The 27902-nt window shown below is 41.7% G+C and overlaps 1 protein-coding gene across 1 annotated transcript; it reads left to right on the plus strand.

The window, feature by feature from the left end:
- pmpcb (peptidase, mitochondrial processing subunit beta) lies at positions 1 to 27865 on the plus strand. The gene is made up of 13 exons (XM_080207467.1): positions 1 to 254; positions 6022 to 6162; positions 16702 to 16788; positions 20798 to 20927; positions 21589 to 21787; positions 21877 to 21956; positions 23408 to 23523; positions 24364 to 24507; positions 25103 to 25263; positions 27226 to 27311; positions 27392 to 27480; positions 27601 to 27676; positions 27757 to 27865. Exons 1-13 carry the CDS (start codon positions 153 to 155, stop codon positions 27816 to 27818), a joined length of 1473 nt encoding a protein of 490 aa, XP_080063593.1. The 5' UTR covers positions 1 to 152; the 3' UTR covers positions 27819 to 27865.
- Positions 27866 to 27902: the final 37 nt, after the last annotated feature.

Here is a 27902-nt window from a genome sequence, read left to right on the forward strand (position 1 = left end):
CCAGGTATCAACGGGAGGGAATGTGTATCCACTCTTGAGCTTGTACTCGGAGTTCCCAAGCAGGGCTGCCCATCCATCAGGAGAGTCCGTGGCTCGATTGGAATGCCCTGTGCGTGGCTGCCTACTGGTGACGTAAGACCAGGGGCGTGTGCATGCTCGGTAGCGGCGGAAAGATGGCGGCTGTTTTGCAGGGATTCAGCCGTGTTGCTGGCCGGAGACTCCTCCGGAGGGTTTGGACTGCTGGTAAGCGGCAGGTAAGCTCGGGGATCAAACCGCACAACTTGTAGATCAGAGCCGGCCGACCCAATTGTTGAAAATGGGAAACTTTTCTTTAAACGAGCGTTTGGGGCCGGGGAATGAGCGTGGTTAATGTGACTGAGTCAAGGCCAGGCTGTGGTTTAGTGATGGTATTAAAGAAGCGACTGGGAATGTTTGTCAACGATCTTGTTGTGGTCTTCATGGTGAAGTAATAATTACTGAATTGAAATCAAATTGAAGTTCTACTTCTGAATATGTTATTTTATGTCTCTGTTATAAATAGTATTGAGATGTAGGAGTGAGATAACCATAGTCACGCGATTATGCCTTCAAGCTTCATCTCTCATTGACTCCAGTGACAGAATTCCTACAATGTAAAAGGAGACCATTTGGCCCGTTGCAACATCACCAGCTCTCCAAACAAGCATCCTGACTTTGTGCAATTCATGGAATCCTTGATCCTTTTATGAGCAGGAACAGTTTCTCCCTATCTACTCTGTACAGTCACCTCATGATTTTGAACATATCTATCTCCTCTTAGTCTTCTCCCCAAGGAGAATAGTCCCAACCTCCCCAATCTATCCGCATAACTGAAGTTTCTCATCACTCAAACCATTCTTGTAAATCTCTTCTGTACTCTCTACAGTGTGTTCAATCCTTCCTATACTGTGATGCCCTGAACTATACAATGTATTCAAGATGAGGTGTAACTAGTGTCTTGTGTAAGTTCAGCATAACCTCCTTGCTTTTGTACTTCATGACCCTATTAATGAAGCCCAGAATACAGTACGCTTTAACTGCTGTCGTCACCTGTCCTGCCACCTTTGATGATCTATGCACATATATGTTCGGGTACTTTACTCCTGAATTCTCTTAATTTCTCCCCTTAGTTTACATTGTCTCTCCATGTTCCTTCTACCCAAAATGCATCACCTTCTCAGCATTGAACTTCATCTGCCATCTATTTGCCCACTCCATCAACATAGCTATATTCTTCTGGAGTTTTACACTGTCCTCTTTATAATTTACAGTACTTTCAAGATTTGTGTCATCGCAGACTTTGAAATTGTCCCCTGCATATCTACATCTAGATCGTTAATGTATCTCAGGAAAAGCAGGGGTCCTAATACCGACTCCTGGGGAATATCACTAATACCCCAAGGCGTAGAAGCAGAATTATATTGTTCAGCTCATCAAGTCTGTTCTGCTATTCAGGGAGATCAGGACTGATCTGATATGATAATCCTCAACTTCTGTTTTCTGCCTTATCGTGAAGCATCCAGAACATTTTTGTTTATAAGCTGTGAGTACATTCACAGTTTCCAAAACAAAAGCACATTCTAATAAAGCATCACGAGCTGCATAGGCCTGGCCCCTTAAAAATGTTCAAAGATGAGATAGATTGCTAATCAGTAAGAGAATCAAGGAATCCATCCTGATAACCACCTAGTAATAAATTAAACTCATCACATATCGAGCAACAATGGGATAGCTTTTCCAAACCATTGCATGCATAGATTCTTACACTAAGACCTAGGAGTAGAAGTAGGCCATTTGGCCCATAGGGTCTGTGCCACCATTCAATGAGACCACTACTGATCTGACAATCCTCAAATCCCCTTTCTTGCCTTATTTCCAAAACCCTTGATTCTTTTACTGATTAAAAATCTATGTTAGCCATGAACTTACTCAATGACCTAGCCTTTATAGACATCTGCTGTAAAGAATTCCACAAATTTATTACTCTCTGAGAGAAGAAATTCTTCCTCGTCTCTGTCTTTAAATGGGTGCCCCCTTACTCTGAGATTATGCCTTCTGGTCCTAGACTCTCCCACAAGGGGAAATAACTTCTCAGCATCTACTCTAAAGCTCCCTGAGAATCCTATGTGTTGCAATAAGGCTGGCTCTCGTTCTTCTAAACGTCAATGAGTACAAGCCCAGCCTACTTAACCTCTCATAAGAAAATCCCTCCATACCTGGGATCAACCTAGTGAACCTTCTCTGGACTGCTTCTAATTCCAGTATATCTTCCTTAGAAATATAGAAAGGAGCCTGTGTAAGCATTCCGTTTGAGCTTGCTCTGCCATTTAATGCGAGCATGGCTGCTCCTCTGTCTCAGTGATGCCATTAAAATCTAAAAATTATTTATCACTTTTTTAATACATTCAGTGTCTTTGCCTCCACTATCTTCTGTGGTAGCAGATTCCACAGGTTCACTACCCTTTTGAGTGAAAAGTATTTCCTCATCTCAGTTCTAAATGGTCCTGAGATTGTGTCCCCCTAGTTCTAGATTTCCGAACCAGGGAAAACATCCTCCCCGAATCTAGTTCATCAACATCCTGGGGGTTACCATTGACCAAACACTGAACTGGACTAGCCATATACATACTGTGGTTACCAGAGCAGGTCAGTGACTAGGAATCCAGTGGCTAGTATCTCACCTCTTGACTCCCCAAACCTTGCCCACCATCTCAAAGGCACAATTTAAAAGTGTAATGGAATATTCTCCACTTGCCTAGATGATTGCAGTTCCAACAACACTCAAGTGCCTTGTATAGTTTTAGCAAGACTTCCCTATTTTTATACTCCATCCCCTTTGAAATAAAGGCCAACATTCCATTTGCCTGCTGAACTTGCATGCTACTTTTTGTGAGCCTCCAAATTCCTGTGTTACATCTTTCTCAATTTAAATAGTATTCAGCTCCTTTATTCTCCCTACCAAAGTGCATAACTTCACATTTTCCTACATTATAGTCCACCAGCCAAGTTTTGGCCCACTCGCATAATTTGTCTATATCTTTCTGTAGACTCGAGGGTGACAAGACTTGCCTTCCCACTATTTTTATGTCATCCGCAAACTTGACAATAGTACATTCACTTTCTTCATTTAAGTCATTAATATATATTGTAAATAATTGTGGCCCCAGCACTGATCCCTGTGGTAGTCCACCAGTTACAGTTTGCCATCCTGAAAACGCCCTTCTTATCCCAAATTTCTTGTTCTCTAGTAGTTAGCTAATCCTTTACCAATGCTAATATATTATCCTGACATCATGGGCGCTTATTTTATTTCGTAGCCTTTTGTACATTACCTTATCAAACACTTTTTGGAAATCCAAGTACATTACACCTGGTTCCCATTTATCTATCCTGCTCAAAGAATTCTAATAAATTTGTCAGACATGATTTCCCCTTTATGAAGCTTTCATGCTGACTCTGATTATAATACATATTTCTAAATGCTCTGCTGTTACATCCTTTATGATGAACTCTATAATATTCTCCCGGAGCAAGTGTTAAGATAATTGGCTTATGGTTACTTGTTTTTTTGTTTCCCTCCCTCTTTGAATAAGGATGATACATTAGCAGTTTTCCAATCTGCTGGAACTTTCCAGAATTTACGGATTCTTGGAAGATTGCTACCATTATCTTTGTAGCTAGTCCGTTGATATCCTAGGATGGAACCCATCAGGTCCAGAAGACTTACTGACCGTTAGCCTCATTTCTCTATTGATAGTTCTTCCCCTCTTTTCCTCTTTGATTCCATTAAGTATTTTTTGGGATGTTATTAGTGTCTTCCAATAAGAAGACTGAAGTAAAATATTTATTTAACTCCTCTGCCGCTTCCTGATATTCTGCATTATTACTTCCCTAGTTTCATTCTCTAAGGAGCCTGTGTTTCACTTGTTATTTCTTGCCTCCACCCATATGGATTCTCCACCTTCTGATCCAAGGTCATTTCTTGTGATCATACTTATGAAAAGTGACCTACCACTGAATATTTAGTTCCCAGTTTAAATCTCCTTGTAACCACATCTCTGTAATGGCTATAAGACCATACTCGTTAACATAAATTTGTGCTGCAAATATACTTATTTTGTGCCAAATCTGACATTTAAGTAAAGAGCCATTAATGTTGCTTTTTTACAATCATTTCCTCTTTGACTGTATTTGCTGCTCTTTTTATGTTTGTACGTTCTGGCCAGAATTTTACCGGCCTGCCCACCACAGGCGTCAGAGGGGGCAAGAGGTGGAGCATGGGAAGGTCCGTTGACTTTGGTGGGATTTTACGGTTTTGGGGCAAGCGAGCTGTAAAATCCTGCTCTCTGTTCGTTCCTGTCGTACTCTGGATATTATTACCTAAAAATCTTCAAATCTTGCTATTATTCAGCCACTTTTGTATCCATGTTACTACTGTCTCATTTATTCCATGAGGGTATAACTTTTCTCAGTGGCCTATCGTGTTGCATTGCATCAAATGCCTTCTGAGAGTCCATGCACATCACATCAACTACATTACCCTCATCAAATTTTTTTTATCTTTTCAAAAATTCCAGCAATTTAAGTCAACAAGCTTTCTACACTGGCTATTCCTAATCAACCCACGTTTTTCCATGTGATTACTAATTCTATCCCAAGTAATTGTTATTTGGAGCTTGTACAGCTCTGATGTTAAACTGACTGGCCTATATTTGCTGGGGCTATCCTTTTTTTTTGAACCATTCCCCATTCCTCTGGCATCTTCTCTGAATCTCAAGAAGACTGGAAGATTACGGCCAGCACCCCTGTTTTTTTTTCCGATTTCACTTCCTTCAAAATCCTTGGATGCATCTCATCTGGTCCCATTGCCTTATAAATTTAAATACCAACACTTCCTCCTTATCAATTTTGAACCTTTCTAGGGCTACAGTTCCCTTATCTCTCATCATGTCCTGGGTAGCATTTACTTCCTTAATAAAGATGGATGTAAAGTATTTAATATTTTGCCTATGCTCCCAGCCTCTGTGTATATTCCCTTTTACATCCTTAATCGGCCCTATGCCTCCTTTTCCCACCCTTTTAGAAAACTTTGGAATTCTCTTTAATGTTGGCTGCCAGTCTTTTCTCATAGTCCCTCTGCTTCTCAAATGTGCTTTTTCACCTCCCCTGTGAATCTTCTGTATTCCTGTTGATTCTCAATTGTGTTTTCTAGACACCTATTATAAGCTGTCATTTTCTTCCAGGGAGCTCAGGATTTGTTTATCGTACCTTTCCCTCTTTAGGGAATACACCTTGATTGTGCCAGGACCATTTTTGTTTTGAAGACAGCCCATTGTTCAGCTGCAGTTTTTCCCACTAGCCTTTTGTTCCAATCTACCTAACCCAGCTCCATTTTTGTCCCATTGTCATCAGCTCTTCTCAAATTAATTATTTTTACTCTGTATTGCCTATTATTCTTTTCTATCATCCAAAACTTTTGGGATACAATGATCGTTGTCCCTGAATTTTTTTCTCCACCTACACATGATCTTCTTGGCCCACCTCATTTCCAAGAGCCAGGTTCGTCAGTACATCCTTTCTTGTTTGGACACATATTGCTGTAGAAAAATTTCCTGAACATGATCTTGGAATTTTTGCCCCCTTTCACTGCCACTGTTCCAATCTACATTTGGATAATTGAAGTACAAAATCTAGGCTGACACTCAGTTGTATGTAGTGAGAGAACACTGTTGTGTTTTTTTGGATGAAATATTAACCGTCTTCCTCAGATGAATGTAAAATATCCAGTGGCACTTCATGAAGATGAATGGTGGTGTTTTGCCAGCATCTTGACCTATTGTCTGATTGTTTAATTCATTGCTGTTTATGGATGATGCTGTGTGGAAATTTAGTTCTCTGTAATTAGTCATTAGGAACACTGTCGATTACAAATCTTCTTTGTAACTGTTTTTCTGCAATTATTTTGCCCCTTTATTAAAAGATATTTTTGACTTATTATTTTAGCCCATCCTACACAACTGGAAGCGATTCCAGGCAACTCGAGCAGCAGCTACACACGTTCTGAATATTCCCGAAACAGAAGTCACTGTTCTGGAAAATGGACTACGAGTGACATCTGAAGACTCTAGTCTTCCAACATGTACAGTAAGTACTGAGCTAAATTGAAGCACTTTGTATTTGTCACTTGCTTAATCTTTTTCTTGTTGTGCATTTTAGAAACCAGGGATTGAATTGCCAAGTTGTATACATCTGTTGGTACTTTATTGAATTATTTATATTCAGGATGTCTGAGCCTTCTCCCAATGACCATTTGATTGGTGTACCTTAGAACTCATGGACCACCTATAATTTTGCTATAAGCACACAACATTAAGCATGTTTAATAAATATAAAATATTTACATTCAAGGGTTTCAGTTTATAGACTACTATTAACTGACCTACATCTTTGTTCTCTGTTTGAGCGACACGGTGGCACAGTGGTCAGCATTGCTGTCTCACAGCACCAGAAATCCAAATTCTATTCCAGCCTTAGGTGACTGGAGTTTGCACATTCTCCCCATGTCTGTGTGGGTTTCTTCCAGGTGCTCCAGTTTCCTCCCACGGCCAAAGATGATCACGTTAGGTGGACTGGCCATGTCCCAGGATGGTTAGGAGATTGACAGGGTGTGTCTGTTGAGATGGGGCGGTGCTGGACTTGAGTCGGATGCTCTGTCAGATGGGGTCGGTATGGATTCGATGGGCCAAGTGATCTCCTCCTGTTGGTGCATTGTATAATTTCAACTCTAATCCTTTGCACTTGTTAATTCCTGTATCGCCTGCAAACCCAGTGATGGCCAGGCTGTTGTTGCAAACGTGTTGGAAGGGAAATGCTTTTGGATGATACCTATATGACCTTCAGAAGGCATTTGATGAGCTTGTTAGCTAAACATAAGATCATAAGAAATAGGAGCAGGAGTAGGCCATCTAGCCCTTCGAGCCTGCCCTGCCATTCAGTAAGATCATGGCTGATCTGAAGTGGATCAGCTCCACTTTCCCGCTTTCTCCCCATAACCCTTAATTTCCTTGTCTGTCAAAAACCCATTTACCCAAGACTTAAATATATTTAGCGAGGTAGCCTCCACCACTTCAATGGGCAGAGAATTCCAGAGATTCACCACCCTTTGAGTGAAGAAGTTCCCCCCCCTCCCCCTTCCCTGAGCAGGAAGAATCTCTCTACCTCTACCCTATCCATCCCTTTCATTATTTTATACGTCTCTATAAGATCCCCCTTCATCCTTCTAAACTCCAACAAGTACAGACCCAGTCTATTTAGTCTCTCTTCATAGCCCAACCCCCTCATCTCTGGTATCAGCCTAGTGAACCTCCTCTGCACTCCCTCCAAGGCCAAAATATCCTTGCGCAAGTGCGGCAACCAAAACTGCTCACAGTACTCCAGCTGCGGCCTCACCAGTGCCCTGTATAGTCGCAGCAAGACCTCCCTGCTTTTATATTCAATCCCCCTCGCTATAAAGGCCAGCATTCTATTCGCCTTCTTGACCACCTGCTGCACCTGCAGGCTGGGTTTTTGCGACTCATGCACAAGGACTCCCAGGTCCCTCTGCACCGTAGCATGCTGCAGCTTTTCACTCTTTTAAGTATATATTCCTCCTACTATTATTTCTGCCAAAGTGGATAACCTCATACTTGCTAACATTATACTCCATCTGCCAGGTCCTCGCCCACTCGCTTAGCCTATCCAGATCCCTCTGCAGACTTTCCACACCCTCCGCACAATTTGCTTTTCCACTCATCTTTGTGTCATCAGCAAATTTCATCACCCTACACTCAGCCCCCTCCTCCAGATCATCTATATAAATGGTAAATAGCCGAGGCCCCAGCACCGAACCCTGCGGCACTCCACTAGTCACCAACCGCCAGTCAGAATAGCACCCATTGATACCAACTCTCTGCCTCCTATTAGACAACCAATCCTCTATCCATGCTAACACCTTACCCCCAACTCCATGCCCCCTAACCTTCTGAAGCAACCTTTTGTGTGACACCTTATCAAACGCCTTTTGAAAATCGAGAAACACCACATCCACCGGTTCCCCTGTGTCTACCGCACTAGTCATATCCTCATAGAAATCCAATAAATTCGTCAAACACGACTTCCCCTTAACGAATCCGTGCTGCGTCTGCTCTATCAAACCCTTCTTTTCTAGGTGCCTCGCTATTTCTTCTTTGATGACGGATTCAAGCATTTTTCCAACTATAGACGTTAAATTAACCGGCCTATAATCCCCTGCCTTTTGCCTGCTACCTTTTTTAAACAGCGGCGTAACATTAGCCATTTTCCAATCTTCCGGCACTTCCCCAGAATCCAGTGAAGTTTGATAAATAATCACTAAGGCATCTACTATCACCTCTGCCATTTCCTTCAGAATGCTGGGATGCATTCCATCCAGTCCTGGGGACTTGACCACCATCAGTCCCATTAGTCTATCAAGCACTACCTCTCTAGTTGTAGTAATCGCATTCAGGCCCTCAACTCCTACCATCCTTCTATCTTTAATATCCAGCAAACTATTCGCATCCTCCTCCGTGAAGACCGAGGCAAAAAACTTATTTAAGGCCTCCTCCATTTCTTCATCTCCCACCACTAAATCCCCCCTCTCATCCTCTAAGGGTCCAACATTCACCCTAGCCAGCCTCCTCCTCTTTATATATTTGTAAAAACTCTTACTGTCCTTTTTTATATTTAGTGCTAGTTTAGCTTCATAGTCTATCCTTCCTTTCTTTATCAACTTCTTAGTCATTCTTTATTGATTTTTAAACCTCTCCCAATCTTCTACTCACCCACTACTTTTAGCCACTCTAAATGCATCAGCTTTTAATTTAATACTCTCCTTTATTTCCTTCGATAACCATAGCTGGTTATCCCTTCTCCTACATTTCTTCTTTACCATTAAGCTGAAGCTGAAGCTTGTGAATTTGAATGCAAATTATTGCCTTGGTTAGGAAATTGGCTGAGTAGGAGATAGATGAGGTCAATGAGTAAGTACTCTAATTGGCAGAATGTTATTAGTGGTGTTCCACAAGGGGATGTGCCAGTTGGGAAAGAAAGGATTAGAAGAAGTTTCAGTTATTCACCATTTATTAACTTAAATGATGGGACAGAATATGATATCCAAATGTTCTGATGACAGGCAATATTGTAAGCAGGATAGAAAAATGCACAACATTTCCAAAATATTGGAAAATTCAGTGAATGGGCAAAACTGTGGTAAATAGATTTCAGTGTAGCCAAATGTATTGGACCTAAAAGGATAGAACGGGGTACTTCCTAAATGGTGAAAAGCCTGAAGGTGGGTAGAGACTTGGGGATCCAGGAACACAGATCATTAAAATGTCATGAACAAGTACAGAAAATCAAAAAAGCTAATCAAGTCCTTGTCTTTCTGTTTAGAGAACTAAATACAACAAGTGGAAGTCATGCTTCAGCTATATAAAGCTCTAGTTAGACCAGACCTGGAGTTATTTGAGCAGCGCTGGGTGTCACACCTTAGCACCATAATATTCCAATAAATCTACACAGCATTCCTTTGGAGGGAGTGCTGTGTAAATTTACTAGAATGTTATCTTGATTCAAATGGAGAGATTAAACACATTAGAGGTATATTCCCTGAAAATTAGAAGCTTAAAGGATGATTGATCAAAGCTTTCAAGATATTAAGAGCTACAGACAAGGTAGGTAGTGCTAAACCTACCTGTTAGTTGTAGAATCAAGGGGGCATAGTTTAAAAAAAATTAGAGCCACAGCTTTTATGAATAAAATTAAGGAAATGTTGCTTCAATTAAAGGTGATAAGTTTGGAACTCTCCAACTCAACTGCAATTGATGTTAGGTCATACGTTAATTTTAAAATTGAGATAGATTTTTGTTTACCAAAGGTGTTATGGGATATGAGGTAAAGACATACATAAGAAGTTAGATTGCAGATCAACTGTGATTTCATTGATTGGCAGAGAACAAGGCCCAGGGGCTAAATGGGCTATCCTTTTCCTATGTCCCAAGAATCGTAAAGCATTAGGTTTAAAATTCTTCTCTGTAAATGTCCTTTCTCCTTCTTTGCAATCTCCTTTGGTTCTGTCCCCTATGCTGAATGCTCTGCTGCTTTGTCGCTAGTCTTCATCCCACCACTAGGGGCAAAACATTCAGCCACCTGATTTGCTGCTTTGGAACTCCCTCTTCAAGCATGTTACCTTTACTACTTTTTAAAAACCTATTTTGTCACTTCTTCTAATCCTTTCTTTCCCAACTGGCATCTGTCTCACTTGAATCTGGTTGTGAAGCTTCTTGGCCATTCCTTGCTTTGAAGGCAGTGTATAAATGTTTGTTATGTTCGTCCAAACTCTTCATCTTCCTCCTCCTGAAACCTTGCTGCACTTGCCAACCATAGTAGTACGAATCTCCAATCAGATTGATACCAAGGGTAGGTTCCTTCCTCCTTCTCCCTTAACGATCCAGGCTGCACCCCTGGCATACTATCTGATATAAAATGCTTATGACATGCAAATTGGTACCCAAAAAAAACATGGTGGCAGGGCAAAGCTGGAAGCAAATCAGATCCAGCTCAAAAAGAAGAGAGCCCCAAAAGATATCAACAGAGATCACTCCCAGTCTAACATCTAATATTCTGTGTATGAGAAAAGATTCCTCACAAAAATCAGACTTTCTAATCATGTAAAAATCAACAAACTATACCAAAAAGAAGTAAATCTTAAGGCTGTCACCATTGACAACAATGGACAAACGTCATCATCACTATGATCAAAAATAAATTTCACTGTGAGCATAACACTGTCAGCAGGAACTTTCTTTGGATAGCTAAAATAATCAACACAATAAGTAAAATATTTATAAAAATGTTGAGGGAAAGAAAATACAAGAAAATTGCCATTTTTACTTGCTTTTCTGTTTGTGTGTTGTGTTGCCTCAACTTCTGGTTGCTTGGAGATCTTTGTCCTGGCTCATGCTGACAAATCCCTGTCCTGTGGTTGAGATTCAAAGAGCCCACTAGGGGTGAAAAAGGTGTGCTGCTGCCTTCAAGATATTCTAGATCTAACCGAGCTTCTAAATTCTTACAGATTGCATCTTCAATTGTCAGCTCCTTATGATGTCCAGAATTCTGCAAACATCCGCAACAACAGTTTTGAAATGGTTCAATCGTTATGTGTTGAACCTGATATTTCAGGTTTGGGATCAATGTAGCCCAGTTTTACCTATGATGAACTCTGCCATTTTGACTCTACTTGCTTTTATTCTTTAACTTTGTCTTTTAAACTGTATATATCTCCTTGAGTCTCTCTCCTGGTGAAACTAAGAATTTTGTTGCATCCTGCCTTTGGTTTATTTTCCTGAGTGCTCATTCTTCCTCTACATTAGCTAATGTAATAATGATATATTACTTCATTTCCTGTGATGTGGCTCACACGCTTAAATGAACTATTAATTGGCATTGCTGCACCCTAGAGGATATGATTCATCAACGAAGCAAATAACTTTGCTGTTGCTGGGTTGCCGTATGTTGGAACTGATATGGGTTCATTAGAGTTGCTTTATAATTGAGCCTGCATGCTCTGAGTTGTTTTGTCTTTGGGATGTTGCTTTTCTTCCCTGTTTCCAAGGAAAGATTTGTGAAAGAAAATTTCAGATTGACAGTATTTATTTATTTATGTCACAAATAGGCTTGCATTAACACTGCCATGAAGTTACTCTGAAAATACCCTGGTCGCCACACTCCGGCACCTGTTTGGGTACACTGAGGGAGAATTTAGCATGGCCTACGCATCTAACTAATGTGTCTTTTGGACTGTGGGAGGAAACTGAAGCACCCAGAGGAAACCCATGCAGACATGGGTAGAACATAGAACATAAGAACATTACAGTGCAGTACAGGCCCTTCGGCCCTTGATGTTACGCCGACCAGTGGAACCAATCTATTGATCCTCTAACCTAAACTATTCCAATGTTATCCATATGCCTATCCACTGACCATTTGAATGCCCTTAAAGTTGGCGAGTCAACAACTGCTGCAGGCAGGGCACTTCACGCCCTTACTACCCTCTGAGTAAAGAACCTACCTCTGACATCCATCCTACAATTGCCACCCCTTAATTTGAAGCTGTGTCCCCTCGTGTTAGCCATCACCATCCGAGGAAAAAGGCTCTCACTGTTCACCCTATCGAACCATCTTGTATGCCTCAATTAGGTCACCTCTAAACCTTCTTCTCTCTAACAAAAATAACCTCAAGTCCCTCAGCCTTTCCTCATAAGACCTTCTCACCATACCAGGCAACGTCCTGGTAAACCACCTCTGCACCCTTTCCAATGCCGCCACATCTTTCTTGTAATGTGGTGACCAGAACTGTACGCAATACTCCAAGTGCGGCCGCACCAAAGTTTTGTAAAGTTGCAACATGACTTCATGGCTCTAAAATTCAATCCCTCTACTGATAAAAGCTGACACACCGTATGCCTTCTTAACAACCTTAAAACCTGGGTGGCACATGTACACCGAGATCTCTCTGCTCGTCGACAAGTCCTTCCATTAGCCCTATATTCTGTACTCCTGTTACTCTTACCAAAGTGAATCACCTCACACTTTTCCGCATTAAACTCCATTTGCCACCTCTCAGCCCAGCTCTGCAGCTTATCTATGTTCTGTGGTAGAACATGCAGGCTCTGCACAGACAGTGACCCAAGCTGAGAATCAAATCTGCGTCCTTGGCGCTGTGAGGCTCTGTGCCACCATGCTGCCCTACAACTGTTGCTGATAGCCATCAATTCTGAAGTTGATGATGGCACCCCACCATGTTGGAGTTTCTTTGGAGAGCAGCTGATAATAAAGAAGGGAGAAATAGACTACTTGATTAATCTTAATGCTGTAAAGCTAGAGAGTCCTTTGTAAATAAGAAATTTCATTTTAAGGTTATATCAGGCCTTGGTAAGATCACTTCTGAAGTACAGTATTGTGTGTATCCAGTAATCTCACTCATCTTTCTATGTACTGTGTATGACTTCAACCAGTGGAAAATCTTCCCCTTGTTTCCAGTTGACTTCAATTTTGCAAAGGCTCCTTAATGCCACATTTTGTCAAAATTAGTCACTCTCACTTCACTTCTGGAATTTAGTTGTTATAGCTGTGTTTGGACAAAGAAAGTCTGACGCCAGGTGGCCAAGGCAGAACTCAAACTGAGCATCAGTTTCAAAAGAGTCACCTTGAACTTAAAATGTTAACTCTGTTTCTCTTTCACAGATGCTGCTGAGTTTTCCCAACACTTTGTTTTATTTCACATCTTCAACCTCTGCAGTGTTTTGCTTTTGATTTAGATATACGACTCACTGTTCCTTCGTCCAAGTCATTTATGAATATCATGAAAAATTGAGACCCCAGTATTGATCCTTAGGGAATATCGCTGCCAATCTAAGAACATGCCAATTATTGCTCCTTTATCGCCTAATCAAATACCTATGCAGCCCAATATTCTGATTCAATCTGGTTATGGTTCCTTTATTGTGGAGTCCAATAGTCATAGACAAAGGTTTAGGTAGAAGAGGGCACTCACAATATTAAAATGGCAGTGCAGGCTCGTTGGGCCGAAGGGCCTGTTTCCCATGCTGTTGTTCTTTGATTTTAATTCCAAGCATTCTTATTTCACTGCCTCAATCGAATAGATATTTAATCTCGAGTATAGGATGTCGAAATTTGCTGATGACACAAAGATAAGTGGAAAAGCAAATTGTGCGGAGGGTGTGGAAAGTCTGCAGAGGGGTCTAGATAGGCTAAGCGAGTGGGTGAGGACCTGGCAGATGGAGTACAATGTTAGCAAGTGTGAGGTTATCCACTTTGGCAAGAATAATAGTAGGAGGGACTACTATTTAAAGGGCAAAAAGCTGCAGCATGCTATAGTGCAGAGGGACCTGGGGCTCCTTGTGCATGAGTCGCAAAAACCCAGCCTGCAGGTGCAGCAGGTGATCAGGAAGGCAAATGGGATGCTGGCCTTTATAGCGAGGGGGATTGAATATAAAAGCAGGGAGGTCTTGCTGCGACTGTACAGGGCACTGGTGAGGCCGCAGCTGGAGTACTGTGTGCAGTTTTGGTCGCCGCACTTGCGCAAGGATATTCTGGCCTTGGAGGGAGTGCAGAGGAGGTTCACTAGGCTGATACCGGAGATGAGGGGGTTGAACTATGAGGAGAGACTAAATAGACTGGGTTTGTACTCGTTGGAATTTAGGAGGATGAAGGGGGATCTTATAGAGACGTATAAGATAATGAAAGGGATGGATAGGGTAGAGGTAGAGAGATTCTTCCTGCTCAGAAAGGACAGCAGGACTAGAGGGCACAGCCTCAAGATAAGGGGGGTCAGTTTAGAACGGAGTTGAGGAGTAACTTCTTCACTCAAAGGGTGGTGAATCTATGGAATTCTCTGCCCGTTGATGTGGTAGAGGCTACCTCGCTAAATATATTTAAGACACGGGTGGATGGGTTTTTGGTAGGCAAGGGAATTAAGGGTTATGGGGAGAAAGCGGGAAAGTGGAACTGATCCACTTCAGATCAGCCATGATCTTATTGAATGGCGGGGCAGGCTTGAAGGGCTAGATGGCGTACTCCTGCTTCTATTTCTTATGTTCTTATATTGACTAAACACATTAAGCACCAATGTCTCTTTTCAAAACTACACTTGCTATTTCTAATTAACTTCTATCCTTCAGTATGATCCCTTAAACTTCATTGTTTCAAGTGACTTTCCTATTCAAGATTTACAGAACTATAACTTAAGTGTTTCATCTTCGGTTTCCTTTTCTTTTGAAAAAATAGCTACAATTGACTTGTTCCCACGCTGCTGGATGTAACTCAATCTTTGGATATGTACAATTTTTTGAATAATAGGCGGATTACCAAAAGTTTGATTAAAGAGGTAGGTTTTAAGACGTGTTCTAAAGGTGGGTGGAGGGGTTTAATAAGGGAATCCAAAGCTTATGGCCTCCGTAGCTGAAGGTTTGGCTGCCGATCATGAAGCAATTGAAATCTAGGACGCACAAAAGGCTAGAACTGTGATACATTTGTGCCCATGACTAGAGTGAGTGACACAGTGGTCAGCACTGCTGCCTGTCAGTGCCAGGGACCCGGGTTCAGTTCCAACCTCGGGTGACTGTGTGGAGTTTGCACATTCTCCCCATGTCTGCTCTTGTTTCCTCCAGGTGCTCCGATGTTCTCCCATTGTCCAAAAATGTGCGGGTTAGGTTGATGGCCATGATAAAGTGCCCCTTAGTGTCAGGGGGTCTGGCAGGGTAAATATGTGGGATTACAGGGATAGAGTCTGGGTGGGATTGTTGTCAGTGCAGGCTCGATGGACTGAATGGTTCCTGCACTAAAATGATTCTATAACTGGATGAGTGCAACTATGGAAGCTTATAGGACTGGGCAAATTTATAGAAATGGCAAGGGGTAAACAATGGAGGGATTTAGAAACAAGGATGAGCATTTTAAAATTGAGGCATTGCTTGGCTGAGAGCTGGTGTGTGGCAGCAAACAGAGAAGTGATGGGTGAACTGGGTTTAGTGCAGTTAGGATATAGAGAGCGAGCTAAGTTTGGGATGAAATAAGATTATATAAGTTGGAAAGTGGGAGACTAGCCATGATTGCACTGTGTGGAAGCAGAAGGCAAAACCATTGCAAGTAAATTTCTGAGTATGATTAGATAGATGAGAATATAACCAGGCGAATGCAGTCACACCCAGTTAGATGACAGAAGAAAGGCAAATGATGAGGATGGTTTGGTCAACTGTGCCAAAGCTATAGACAGATCGAGAACACAAAATAGGGAAGGAATAAGCCATTTGCCTCTACAGGTCTGCTTCGCCAGCCAACAAGATCTTGGAGGATTTACTTCAACTGCTCTCTGTACTAAAACTATATCTCTTAATTTGCTGAGCCAAAAATCTATTCAGTTACATAGGAGACAGTTTTCCTATTGAAGTTATCTGCACTAGTTCCTTTTCCCTGCATCGTTCAATAGTTACAGAATTCTCTCTTGGCTATCATAACTGACAGCTTCAACAGATGTTAAAGTATTCATTAATAAATCTGTATGAAAAAATGATCTTGCCGGTATTTAATGTTTTAAATACTGATTATGATTTTAATGCCAGTGGAAATATTTTACTCTCGTTCATAATTTTAAACACTTTTACCGCATCTCTCCACAACTTATTCTGCTTTAGTGAATTCAGTCCCATGCTTTTTTTTAAAGAATCTCTAGCCTAAATTATCTCATAGCTGGCAACTTTCCAATAAGCCGATAGTGCAGCAGAGTCCCATTTGCCATTTATGGCTTTTACCATCTATAGTCTGCCTTTCAAATGTCTGTGCTCTTGTATAATTTTCTTATATCATGGAGTTTTTTGTGTTGAGGCCGCAATTCTCAATATTTTTTCAAAATATGCCACTATATGTCCGATCGAGTGATCCACGCACCAACCTTACAGCTCAACTGTATCTGTAATTGGAATACAGACGAAGTAATGACCGGTTAGGGGAGCCTAGATTACCCATAGGTATTCTTGTGAGGGTATTATTTGGTTTTCCTTAAAAGATGTATGCTTCCTCCTGAGTAGTGCTTGTTGTTTTCTGTAGGTTGGCCTGTGGATTGATGCAGGCAGCCGCTACGAGAACAAGAAGAACAATGGAACCGCTCATTTCTTGGAGCACATGGCTTTCAAAGTAAGGCAACACCTGCCATCGGGGTTTTCAGCCTGTTTCGTAAATTCTTTTAAAAGTAGTAACTTTCATTTATATAGTACTTTTTCATGTAGTAAAATGTTGGTGAAGCTTTATTAAGTGACGATCAGACCTGAGCTGGAGTTGGGGAAAGGGTGGGGTTTGAGTAGCTTTTTGATGTTGAAGCAAACTGAAGTGATTTGGGAATTAAAGCAATGGAAATAAGACATCAATATTTTCATGAGTGAAAATGGGAGGGAGCAGAAAGAAGGGACATAAACAACTAGAATTGGAAAAACTGAGATTGCAAGCAGGAATTTGGGACTGGAGGGTTGCAGAAGGAGAGTGGAGTGAGAGTGTATAAACATATGTGCTCAGTGGGGCAGGAGCAATAGTATTCACCAAGTTCAGAGTTTGCTAATGTGTGCAATAATCACCAAGCCAGGCAATAGCTTCCACTATGGAGCTCTCTGACCCTTCTGCTGAATACTGTCAGAGGGCAGTCCCCAGTGATGTGAGTCATTGATTAGGGTGCAGAGCAACTGCAGTCTGGGTTCCTTGCAAGACCCTACTTGTGCTGATTTGCTGCCTTGGCCAGTTAAAAAGCAGTTGAGGAATGCCCAATGTTGGTGTGGCAGGTTGATACCAGGGGGCCGGGCTGTGGGATCTGTGAGGACGTGGTCTTTAGTGATGGTGTATTGGTTCCATCCCTACTGTCATAGGGCCTCTGCTGTTATCCCTTGGTAATTCAGATAGAACATAGAACACTACAGCACAAACAGGCCCTTCGGCCCACGAGTTGTGCCGATCACATCAACACCTATCTATAACCCCCAATCCCATAAAACCCCATATACTCATCCAGAAGTCTTTTAAAAGACCCCAGCGAGTTCGCCTCCACCACCACTGATGGCAGCCGATTCCACTCACTCACCACCCTCTGAGTGAAAAACTTACCCCTAACATCACTTCTGTACTTTCCTCCCCGCACCTTAAATCTGTGTCCTCTCGTAGCGACCATTTCAACCCGGGGAAATAGCCTCTGAGAATCCACCCTATCCATTCCTCTCAACATTTTATAAACCTCTATCAGGTCACCTCTCAACCTTCGTCTCTCCAGGGAAAAGAGACCCAGCTCCCTCAACCTAACTTCATAAGGCATGCCTCCCAGTCCAGGCAACATCCTTGTAAATCTCCTCTGTACCCTTTCAATAGCTTCTACGTCTTTCCTATAGTGAGGCGACCAGAACTGCGCACAGTACTCCAAATGAGGCCTGACAAGGGTCTTATAAAGTTGCAGCATTACCTCCCGACTCCTAAACTCAATCCCTCGATTAATGAAGGCCAGTACACCATACGCCTTCTTGACCACCTCTTCCACCTGCGAGGCCGATTTAAGAGTCCTGTGGACCCAGACCCCAAGATCCTTCTGCTGTTCAACACTACTAAGACTCCTGCCCTTGATAGTGTACTCGTTCATCCCGTTGGTTCTGCCAAAATGGACGACTACGCATTTATCCGCATTGAAGTCCATCTGCCACTTCTCCGCCCAGTCCTGCATCCTATTTATGTCCTGCTGCAACTTTTGACATCCTTCCAGACCATCCACAACACCACCGACCTTCGTGTCATCAGCGAACTTACTTACCCATCCCTCCACTTCCTCATCCAGGTCATTTATGAAAATGACAAACAGCAAGGGTCCTAGAACAGATCCCTGGGGCACTCCACTGGTGACTGACCTCCATTCAGAAAAAGACCCATCCACAACCACTCTCTGCCTTCTGCAGGCAAGCCAGTTCTGGATCCACAAGGCCAAAGGCCCTTGGATCCCATGCCTTCTCACCTTCTCAAGAAGTCTTGCATGGGGGACCTTATCAAACGCCTTGCTGAAGTCCATGTACACTACGTCCACGGCACTTCCTTCGTCAATGTGTTCAGTCACATTATCGAAGAACTCAACTAGGCTTGTAAGGCACGACCTGCCCTTGACAAATCCATGCTGACTATTCCTGATCATGTCAAACCTCTCCAAATGCTCGTAAATCTTGTCCCTCAGAAGCCTCTCCATCAGCTTACCAACCACTGAGGTCAGACTCACCGGTCGGTAATTTCCCGGGCTATCTCTGTTCCCTTTCTTGAAAATAGGGACAACATCCGCAATCCTCCAATCTTCCGGAACCTCTCCCGTCTCCATTGACGACGCAAAGATCATCGCCAGGGGCTCTGCAATCACTTCCCTCGCCTCCCACAGTATCCTGGGGTATATCCCATCTGGTCCCGGCGACTTATCTATCTTGATAGAATTCAAAAGTTCTAACACATCCTCCACCTTAATATCCACAAACTCAATCTTTTCCATCTGCTGCAAATCCGTAGCAAAATCTCCCAGATCAGCTTCCACCGTGAATACTGAGGCAAAGTACTCATTAAGCACCTCTGCCATTTCTTCTGGTTCCACACAGACCTTTCCCCCTTCACCTTTTATAGGTCCTATCCCTTCTCTTCTCATCCTTTTACCTTTCACATATTTATAGAAGGCCTTGGGATTCTCCTTAATCTTACCCGCCAAGGTCTTCTCATGACCCCTTCTGGCTCTCCTAATTTCCCTTTTAAGCCCCTTACTACAGTCCTTATACTCCTCAAGATCCTTAACCTCTCCTAGTTCCCTGAACCTTTTGTACACCTTCCCTTTCCTCCTGACTAGGTTCAACACAGCCTTCGTGCACCACGGTTCCCGCGACCTACCAAAACCCCCTTGTCTCATCGGAACGTTGTCATGCATAGCTCCAGACAAACATTCCTTGAATATCCGCCACCTTCCTTCGGTACTTTTCCCTAAGAACGCCTCCTTCCAGTTTATTTGTCCAAGTAACTTCCTGACTTCTTCATATCTCCCCTTACTCCAGACAAACACCTTCCTAGCCTGCCTGATCCTGTCTCATTCCAATGCAATTGTGAAGGAGATAGAATTATGGTCACCATTCCCAAGATGCTCTCCTACCGAGAGATCCATCACCTGCCCTGGTTCATTCGCCAGTACCAGGTCAAGTACAGCCTCTCCCCTCATAGGCTTATCCACATACTGTGTCAGGAACCCTTCCTGAACACACCTAACAAACTCCTCCCCATCCAAACCCCTTACCCTAGGGATATTCCAGTCGATGTTTGGGAAATTGAAGTCTCCCATCACGACAACTCTGTTATTAATACATCTCTCCAGAATCTGTTTCCCTATCTGCACTTCAACTTCCCTGTCACTATTGGGCGGCCTATAGAATGCACCCAGCAAAGTTTTCGACCCTTTGCTGTTCGTAACTTCCACCCACAGAGACTCTGTAGATAGTCCCTCCACAGCATCCTCTTTCTCTGCAGCCATGACACTGTCCCTGATCAACAGTGCCACTCCACCACCTCTTCTGCCATCCTCCCTGTCCTTCCTGAAGCATCTGAAACCTGGAACCTGAAGTACCCAGTCCTGTCCCTGAGACATCCAAGTCTCCGTAATGGCCACCACATCACAATCCCAAGCAGCAATCCACGCCCTAAGCTCATCTACCTTATTCACTACACTCCTTGCATTAAAATATATACACTTCAGCCCCTCAGTCTGGGCATTTCCCTTCTCCACCCCCTGTCTAACCTCCCTCCCATACTGCCTGCGGTCCTCCCCTACCTGGGAGCTAACCTCCTCCGTCCCAGTTTCCCCATCGCAATTCCCTCCCCCCATCCTTTCTAGTTTAAAGTCCCCCCGGTAGCCTTAGATAGATAGTTCAGGGGTAATGGGTGGTGAGACTTCACGTGGGATAGTTGGAGTTTTTGTGAAGTGGAGACGTTTGCAGTTTTCAGCAGAGACAGGTTGTAGAGAAGGGTAATTGGATTGTCAGCTTTGGAGGGTGGACTAGCTATTGAGTTTGAAGCTTAGTTTGGGATCAGACCTAGTATAATGGCTGTTCTTTCTTCGCAATTCAATACATTGCCAGTAAACCTATTCTTCCTCCTCCCCCCACAGGGCACAAAGAAACGCTCTCAGCTAGATTTGGAACTTGAAATTGAGAACATGGGAGCCCATTTAAATGCATACACATCAAGAGAACAAACGGTGTATTATGCTAAAGCATTTTCTAAAGATCTGCCCAGAGGTGATTCAGTTAATGTCTAATTAGCTTTTGAACCTGAATGCTATATAGAACATAAAGTTTTCTTACTTTAAAAAGACCCATAGTTCAGTAAATTAAATTTCTTTTGTGGCCTGTAAACTGGAAGAGATGCATCCACCTGCATCCCACACACAGAATAATGTGCTCTTTAATCTGAATTCATTGTGAATATTGCATTATATTTTCCTGAAACTATAATAATTCATAGAACACTACAGTGCAGAAAGAGGCCCTTTGGCCCATCGAGTCTGCACCGAACACAATCCCACTCAGGCCCTACCCTCATATCCCACCTACTAATCCCTCTAACCTACACATCCCTGGACACTAAGGGGCAATTTCTCAGCATGGCCAATTAACCTAACCTGCACATCTTTGGACTGTGGGAGGAAACCGGAGTACCCGGAGGAAACCCACGCAGACACGAGGAGAACGTGCAAACTCCGCACAGACAGTGACCCAAGCTGGGAATTGGACCCTGGAGCTGTGAAGCAGCAGTGCTAACCACTGCTACCGTGCCGCCCAATTTGCTGTTGGAACAAAGTGTGCCACGTAATAATGTTACAGGTTTCCTTGACAAGAACTTGGTCATAAAAAATCAGATTTAAAAAATAAGTGTACGTTTTTGATGCTTTGCACACAGCTGTAGAAATCCTCGCAGACATTATCCAGAACAGCACCTTGGGAGCGGCTGAGATTGAACGTGAGCGAGGAGTTATTCTAAGGGAAATGCAAGAAGTTGAAACCAATCTTCAGGAAGTAGTATTTGACTATCTGCATGCAACAGCCTATCAGGCTACAGCTTTAGGGCGTACCATTTTGGGTCCTACGGAGAACATTAAGTATGTATTTGTATGTACTTGTGTCCTTTTTAATAGTCATCTTGAAACTTTTTTCTGAATAAAACTCACTAGAATAATTGTTGTAACAGATCTATAACTCGGAATGACTTAGTGGAGTATATCACAACGCACTACAAAGGACCAAGGATGGTATTAGCTGCTGCCGGAGGTTAGAGTATTTTCAGACTTATTTTCTAATAAGCATTGATCTTCATTCTATTGTTTAAAGTTTATTTATTAACGTTGCAAGTAAGTTTACATTAACACTGCAATGAAGTTGCTGTGAAAATCCCCCAGTCACTACATTCCGAAGCCTGTTCGGGTACACACTAAGGGAGAATTTGGCCAATGCACCCAACCAGCATCTTTTGGACTGGGGGAGGAAATCCACGCAGACACAGGGAGAACATGCAAACTCAACACAGACAGTAACTGAAGCTAGGAATCGAACCTGGCTCATAGAATCCCTACATACAGAAGGAGGCCATTCGGTCCATTGCGTCTATACCAACCACAATCCCATGCAGGCCCTATTTCCATAACCCTCATTTACCCTGTTAATCTCCCTGACACTAGTCAATTTATCATGGCAAGTCAACCTAATCTGCACATCTTTGGACTGTGGGAGGAAACCGGAAGACCCAGAGGAAACTCACACAAACACGGGGAGAATGTGCAAATTCCACACAGTCACCCAAACTGGGAATTGAACCCAGCTCCCCTAATGCTGAAGCAATGGTACTAACCACTGTGTTGCTGCATCACAGTGCTGTCAGGCAACAAAGAATAGTTTGTATACCAAAACAAACAGTTTTGGTATAGTTGGTCGATTTAATTTCCTTTGTTATTGTTATGAACGTTTATTAAGGGAGGGTGTGCTATTAAATGTAAAAAAAAGTTTATTGGGAAATGCCATTCTTGAGCATAAGCTAAGGAGATTAATATGAAGCTTAATATGCCATTTGCTTTTTTGATCAAGATTTAACTAAGTCTGTTTGCATTTTCCTTTGCTGCTTGTGACTGATCTGTACACTGAAAATTCCATTCAAGTATATAATGCACTGTGTAACTGCTTTCTTTTTGTATTTAACTCCAGTTATATACCCCAAGTAGCTGAGTTTATTGTATGTGTAAATCTGTCTCACAGATAAAGAAGATCCCAGATTCAATCCTTGATTTGTGCTCTGTAGAGCAGTTAGTGTTACAGGTTTGAGAGGAAACATCAGCCTTTGTTCCTGCTCCAAACATTATTTGTTCCCTGCTAGAAATGCACATATGTGAATGTCAGTTGAGGATAACTGTACTGCTCTCTGCAGTTCATTAGCCTGTGACAGTCAGAGCAGACACATGAGTAATGGCCAGTTTGGCAAAGTACTGAAAGGTGATCAGTACACACACAAACCCAGCCGAATAAGGAGTCAGTACCTTCAAAAGGAAGGGAAGAAATAAATGCCTTGATGAATAGGACTTTAAGTTGTATATGTTTTGTTTAAATTGCTTCTGGCCTGGTGATCAGCTTTACATTGCAAGTACTGTATGTCTGGAAAAATTGAATATATTTCTGTATGTCTGCCAGGACATTCTTTTTCAATTCTTTAAAGTTTGAATTTCTTCTTGCAGGAGTGAGCCATGAAGAATTAGTTGACTTGGCAAAACATCATTTTGGTAATCTATTAACGACCGATGACAGTAATTCTACACCACACTTGCCTCCCTGTAAATTCACAGGAAGCGAGGTATGTGAACAAAGGCCCAACACTTCAAATTTTGCATTCTGTTGCAAGACTGAGAATATGGGTGGGAGATTTGGTTCGAATTCCCTCAGTACAGTTTGGTCACAAGTGGTTGATACAAGACCAGTTTTTGTTACTTCACTTTGTGTGTGACTTTGCACAATTCCTTGAGTTTGCAGAGATCTGCAGTGCCCTTGTAGGATTGAGAGCGTGATGCAACATGGAGTACCAGCTGGTGTTAACATGTCTCTTCATCTTTCCAATTGTTATTTGTCACTCCTTCATCCTGTGCAGCAAAACAAATGTATTCATTTTTGTGATCGAATTAGGAAAACAAAGAACGGAAATTAGTTCCTTAATCAATCACAAGAAGGACAAAGTTTTACTTTATTGTACAACTTTGTGTTAGCTTGTACGCTTAATGTCAACTAGTAGGAAGGAGAAAAGAGAGACTTAGGAAGGCAATCTCTAATTGTGTAACAATTATTGGTAACTACTTTGTATTAAGTTTATTGTATTATATGAATCTCATTACATTAAGAATTCCAGTAGGGAAGAAAAATCTTCCATTCAACTGAATTGAGTGACTGACTCCAGGAACTCCTTGTTCTTTGAAAGTTGTGAATTTCAAATTAATTCAATTCTGGGATGTTAATATTTATACAAAATGTACATAGTAATGTCTAAGATTGTAAAGTGTTAAAATGCACAACTCCAAAACACTTAGACTTTAGTACAGACATTGTATTTTTGGGCTTATTCAAATTTTCTTGACATTTTTCCTGGTATTTTAGTAATTGCAGCAGACTTGTATTGAAGTGTTAATGATTTTGTTTGTAACAGATTCGTGTAAGAGATGATAAGATGCCATTGGCTCATATTGCAATTGCTGTTGAAGCTGTTGGCTGGTCACATGCAGACACCATTCCTTTGATGGTGGCAAACACCCTGATTGGTAACTGGGACCGTTCTTTTGGTGGTGGTGCAGTAAGTATTGGAAAAAATCCTGATTTTTTTTATATAGCTTTTAATAATTTATACCACCATTCTATACTTGTGAAACAGTACCTTTGGTGGTGATAAAGCTAAACTGAGAATCCTACAGTGATAAATTCCAACAGCGCCTAAAAATAAACCTCTTATTACTTTGCCAGACCACTTTAAAGCCTTCTCTCATTTACTTACTTCCAGGAAGGGAGCTGTTAGCTATACAGGGAGCACCAAATAGACTCTGGTAGATTCTCACCAATCACTGGCAATTTAAAACAATATTTTTGCGTAATTTTCTGATTTCTGCTACAGAATCAGCTTGCAAACCTGTTTGCTGTTTTTTTCTGTCTACCTATTTCACAGTTGTTTATCACACATGGGCTGTTGCATATGTCTAGGCAACCCAAGATCCTCAGCATTAGATCATACCACCATGGACCATACATCTAGTATTTAAGTAGTTTTGAACATCTTGCCTCTTTCCAAACTGTGAAACTGTTCTACTCTAGCCATCGTTCAGTTTTTTAAATTGTTTTATAATTATGTTGGCTTTCTGAATAAACAATTTACTCTTTTTTTTAAACAAACACAGAACCTATCCAGTCAGATGGCACAAATCGCTTGCCAGGGTAACCTCTGCCATAGTTTCCAATCATTCAACACCTGCTATACCGATACTGGTCTTTGGGGGCTTTATATGGTCTGTGAGTCTAACACCATTGACAGCATGCTGCATTTTGTTCAGAGAGAGTGGTGAGTGAGTGTCCATAATACATCACAAGTCTTATTTGCTAACTGTCATGACTATCTTCATGTAATCTCTAACTAGCTACTCTTTTCATAGAAAACTGCAGTATGTTTATTTTGTGGAACTAAAGCTGCCTTAAATACAGAATACTTTAAAGGTTGGGGACTATCATGCACATTTCTATTGTTCAATATATCATCAGTGCTTTAAAATTTGATATTCCTCCACATAGCATTTATACAAAACTTAATTGTAGTTAACAGTTTCTAAAACTAAAGGCTTAGCAGATATGGAAGCTGACATTGTTATAAGGGAGGACTGGAAAAGCTGGGATTATTCTATTTTGAATAGAGAAAGTTAAGAAATTTGATAAGCGTTTTTTAAAAAAAACCTCTAGATTAGAGACATTGCCTTTAGTTCTCGACCCTTCAAACATTGGAAATTGTTTAAAAAAACCTTTCGCCCAAAGAGCGGTTAGGAGTTGTATTCATGCCAGAAGTGCTTTTCTTTCATGTTGTAATGCTTCAGCAGGGATTCCATTTGTGCCTGATGCCTTATTCTTTAGCTCAGTTGAAGCACCATTGGCACAAATACAAGACCTCATTTATCCAGGAGAACATGCCAGGAGATCTGATGGCATAATTGTGACCACCTTCAAGAAAGTCGACAGGTCTGACTGCCGTAAAACTACAAAAGAAATTCCCTGCCATCAGCCACAAGGAGAAGATCATTGCAAGTGTCCTCCTTGATCACCTCCCTGTGGCTTACAAGCTCCTAGTGTCCTAATGAGGATTTTGCCCACTTAGAGGCATAGTGGTTTACAGCATGGAAACAGGCCTTTCAGCCTAACTTGTTCATGCCGCCCTTTTTTTTTAAAACCCCTCAGCTAATCTCAATTGCCTGCATTTCGTCCATATCCCTTAGGGACACAACAAACAAAATCTTCACTATGCAGCAAGTACAAGAGAAATACGTGGAACCGAATCAGCCTCCCTTTGACCCAAAGGCTTTCAACACTCAATTGAAAGGAATTATACAACGTCCTCCATTTCAGGAGGCCCCCAAAAGTTTATCACAAGCCTCCACCTGCTCCATAGTCATGGTCCTGACCAATAGATCCATCGTAGACCCAATTCACTTTTGAATTGGGGTCAAGTGAATCTTGTTGCACTGACACTCTTCTCAATCTTCCTTGCTGTGATGCTTATCTCAGCCTCAGCAAGCACTGGGAAGGAGCTGAACACATATCACTTAGAGCAAGCTGGAGCCATGCACCCTACCCACCTGCTCCTCCAACCCCTGTCTGCCCTACCTGTGACAGAGACTAGGTCACACATCAGACTCATCAGGCACACGGGAACTCAGTTTGTGTGGAAACAAGTCACCCTTGACTTTAAGGGACTGCTTCAGTAGGTGATTAGGATTTGGAATGTACCACCTGAAAGGCTGGAGGAACAATCACAGGAATGTATGGAAAGAACAGAGGAGTGAGACTAATTAGATTGCTCTTTAGAAATGCACAGATTTGAAAGGCCAAATGGCTTTCTTTGGTATCATTGATTTTTGTCTAATTTTCAGCTTTAAACAAATATCCCTGTAATGCACAGAATGGTGATCAATGTTTGTTAAATAGCAGGCATTCTATCAAGTGTATTCATTCTAAATTCTTGAAGAATCAGTTATTAGCGCTGCAATTGTACTGAGGCTTTATCATTACAGAAGTACTAGATGAGATAAGTGTTAACGCATCTGCACTATTCAATCTCAAATCACTTTTTATGATCCTTGTGTGACAGACATTCACACACTACAAATGGCAAGTACAAGTTAACTGGGAACAACATTCCAAAAACCCTTTAATCATTACCTCATTGCCACAGAATATTTTTACACATGTTGAAACCAATAATGTGGTCAATAGAGTGACAGAGACTTTATATGCCACTAATGAAGTTTTTCTATTTCAGGATGAGATTGTGTACCAGCGTTACTGACAGTGAAGTTGCTAGAGCCAAAAACCTCTTAAAAACAAACATGTTGCTGCAGCTTGATGGTAAAAATAAGGTTATTTATCTATTTGTAGAATTTAATAACCATGTTTAAAATATTCATTTGGAATTTCAACATTTGCAGGATCAACACCAATTTGTGAAGATATTGGAAGACAAATGTTGTGTTACAATAGAAGAATTCCAATCCCAGAGCTTGAAGCGAGGATTGAGGTAAGTGAATGTGTTTCTCTGTCCATCTTCCCTTACCCTTAGTATGCAGGCATTGGTGTTTTAAATTTAATGCAACTATAGTTTACACAAAGTAAATAGTATTTTGCATTTTTAAACTAGGCTGTTGATGCCAATACAGTAAGGGATGTATGCACCAAGTATATCTACAATAAGTGCCCTGCAATTGCTGCTGTTGGTAAGTGGATATCATAACCAATGTATTTTTTTCCTACAGATGGTTTCAATGTTTGTAATGCTGTTTATTTTTTATTCCAGGTCCCATTGAACAGCTCCCAGATTATAACACAATATGCAGTGCAATGTATTGGTTGGTGTAAATAGCAGCTGTTATAAATATGTATGTTTCTACTCTATGAATAAGAGACATTTATACTTGGTTTTGTTGTTTTATTATCAAATAA

This window comes from Carcharhinus amblyrhynchos, chromosome 19 (assembly GCF_965287045.1).
Source record: "Carcharhinus amblyrhynchos chromosome 19, sCarAmb.v2.hapA, whole genome shotgun sequence".
NCBI classification, from domain to species: domain Eukaryota; kingdom Metazoa; phylum Chordata; class Chondrichthyes; order Carcharhiniformes; family Carcharhinidae; genus Carcharhinus; species Carcharhinus amblyrhynchos.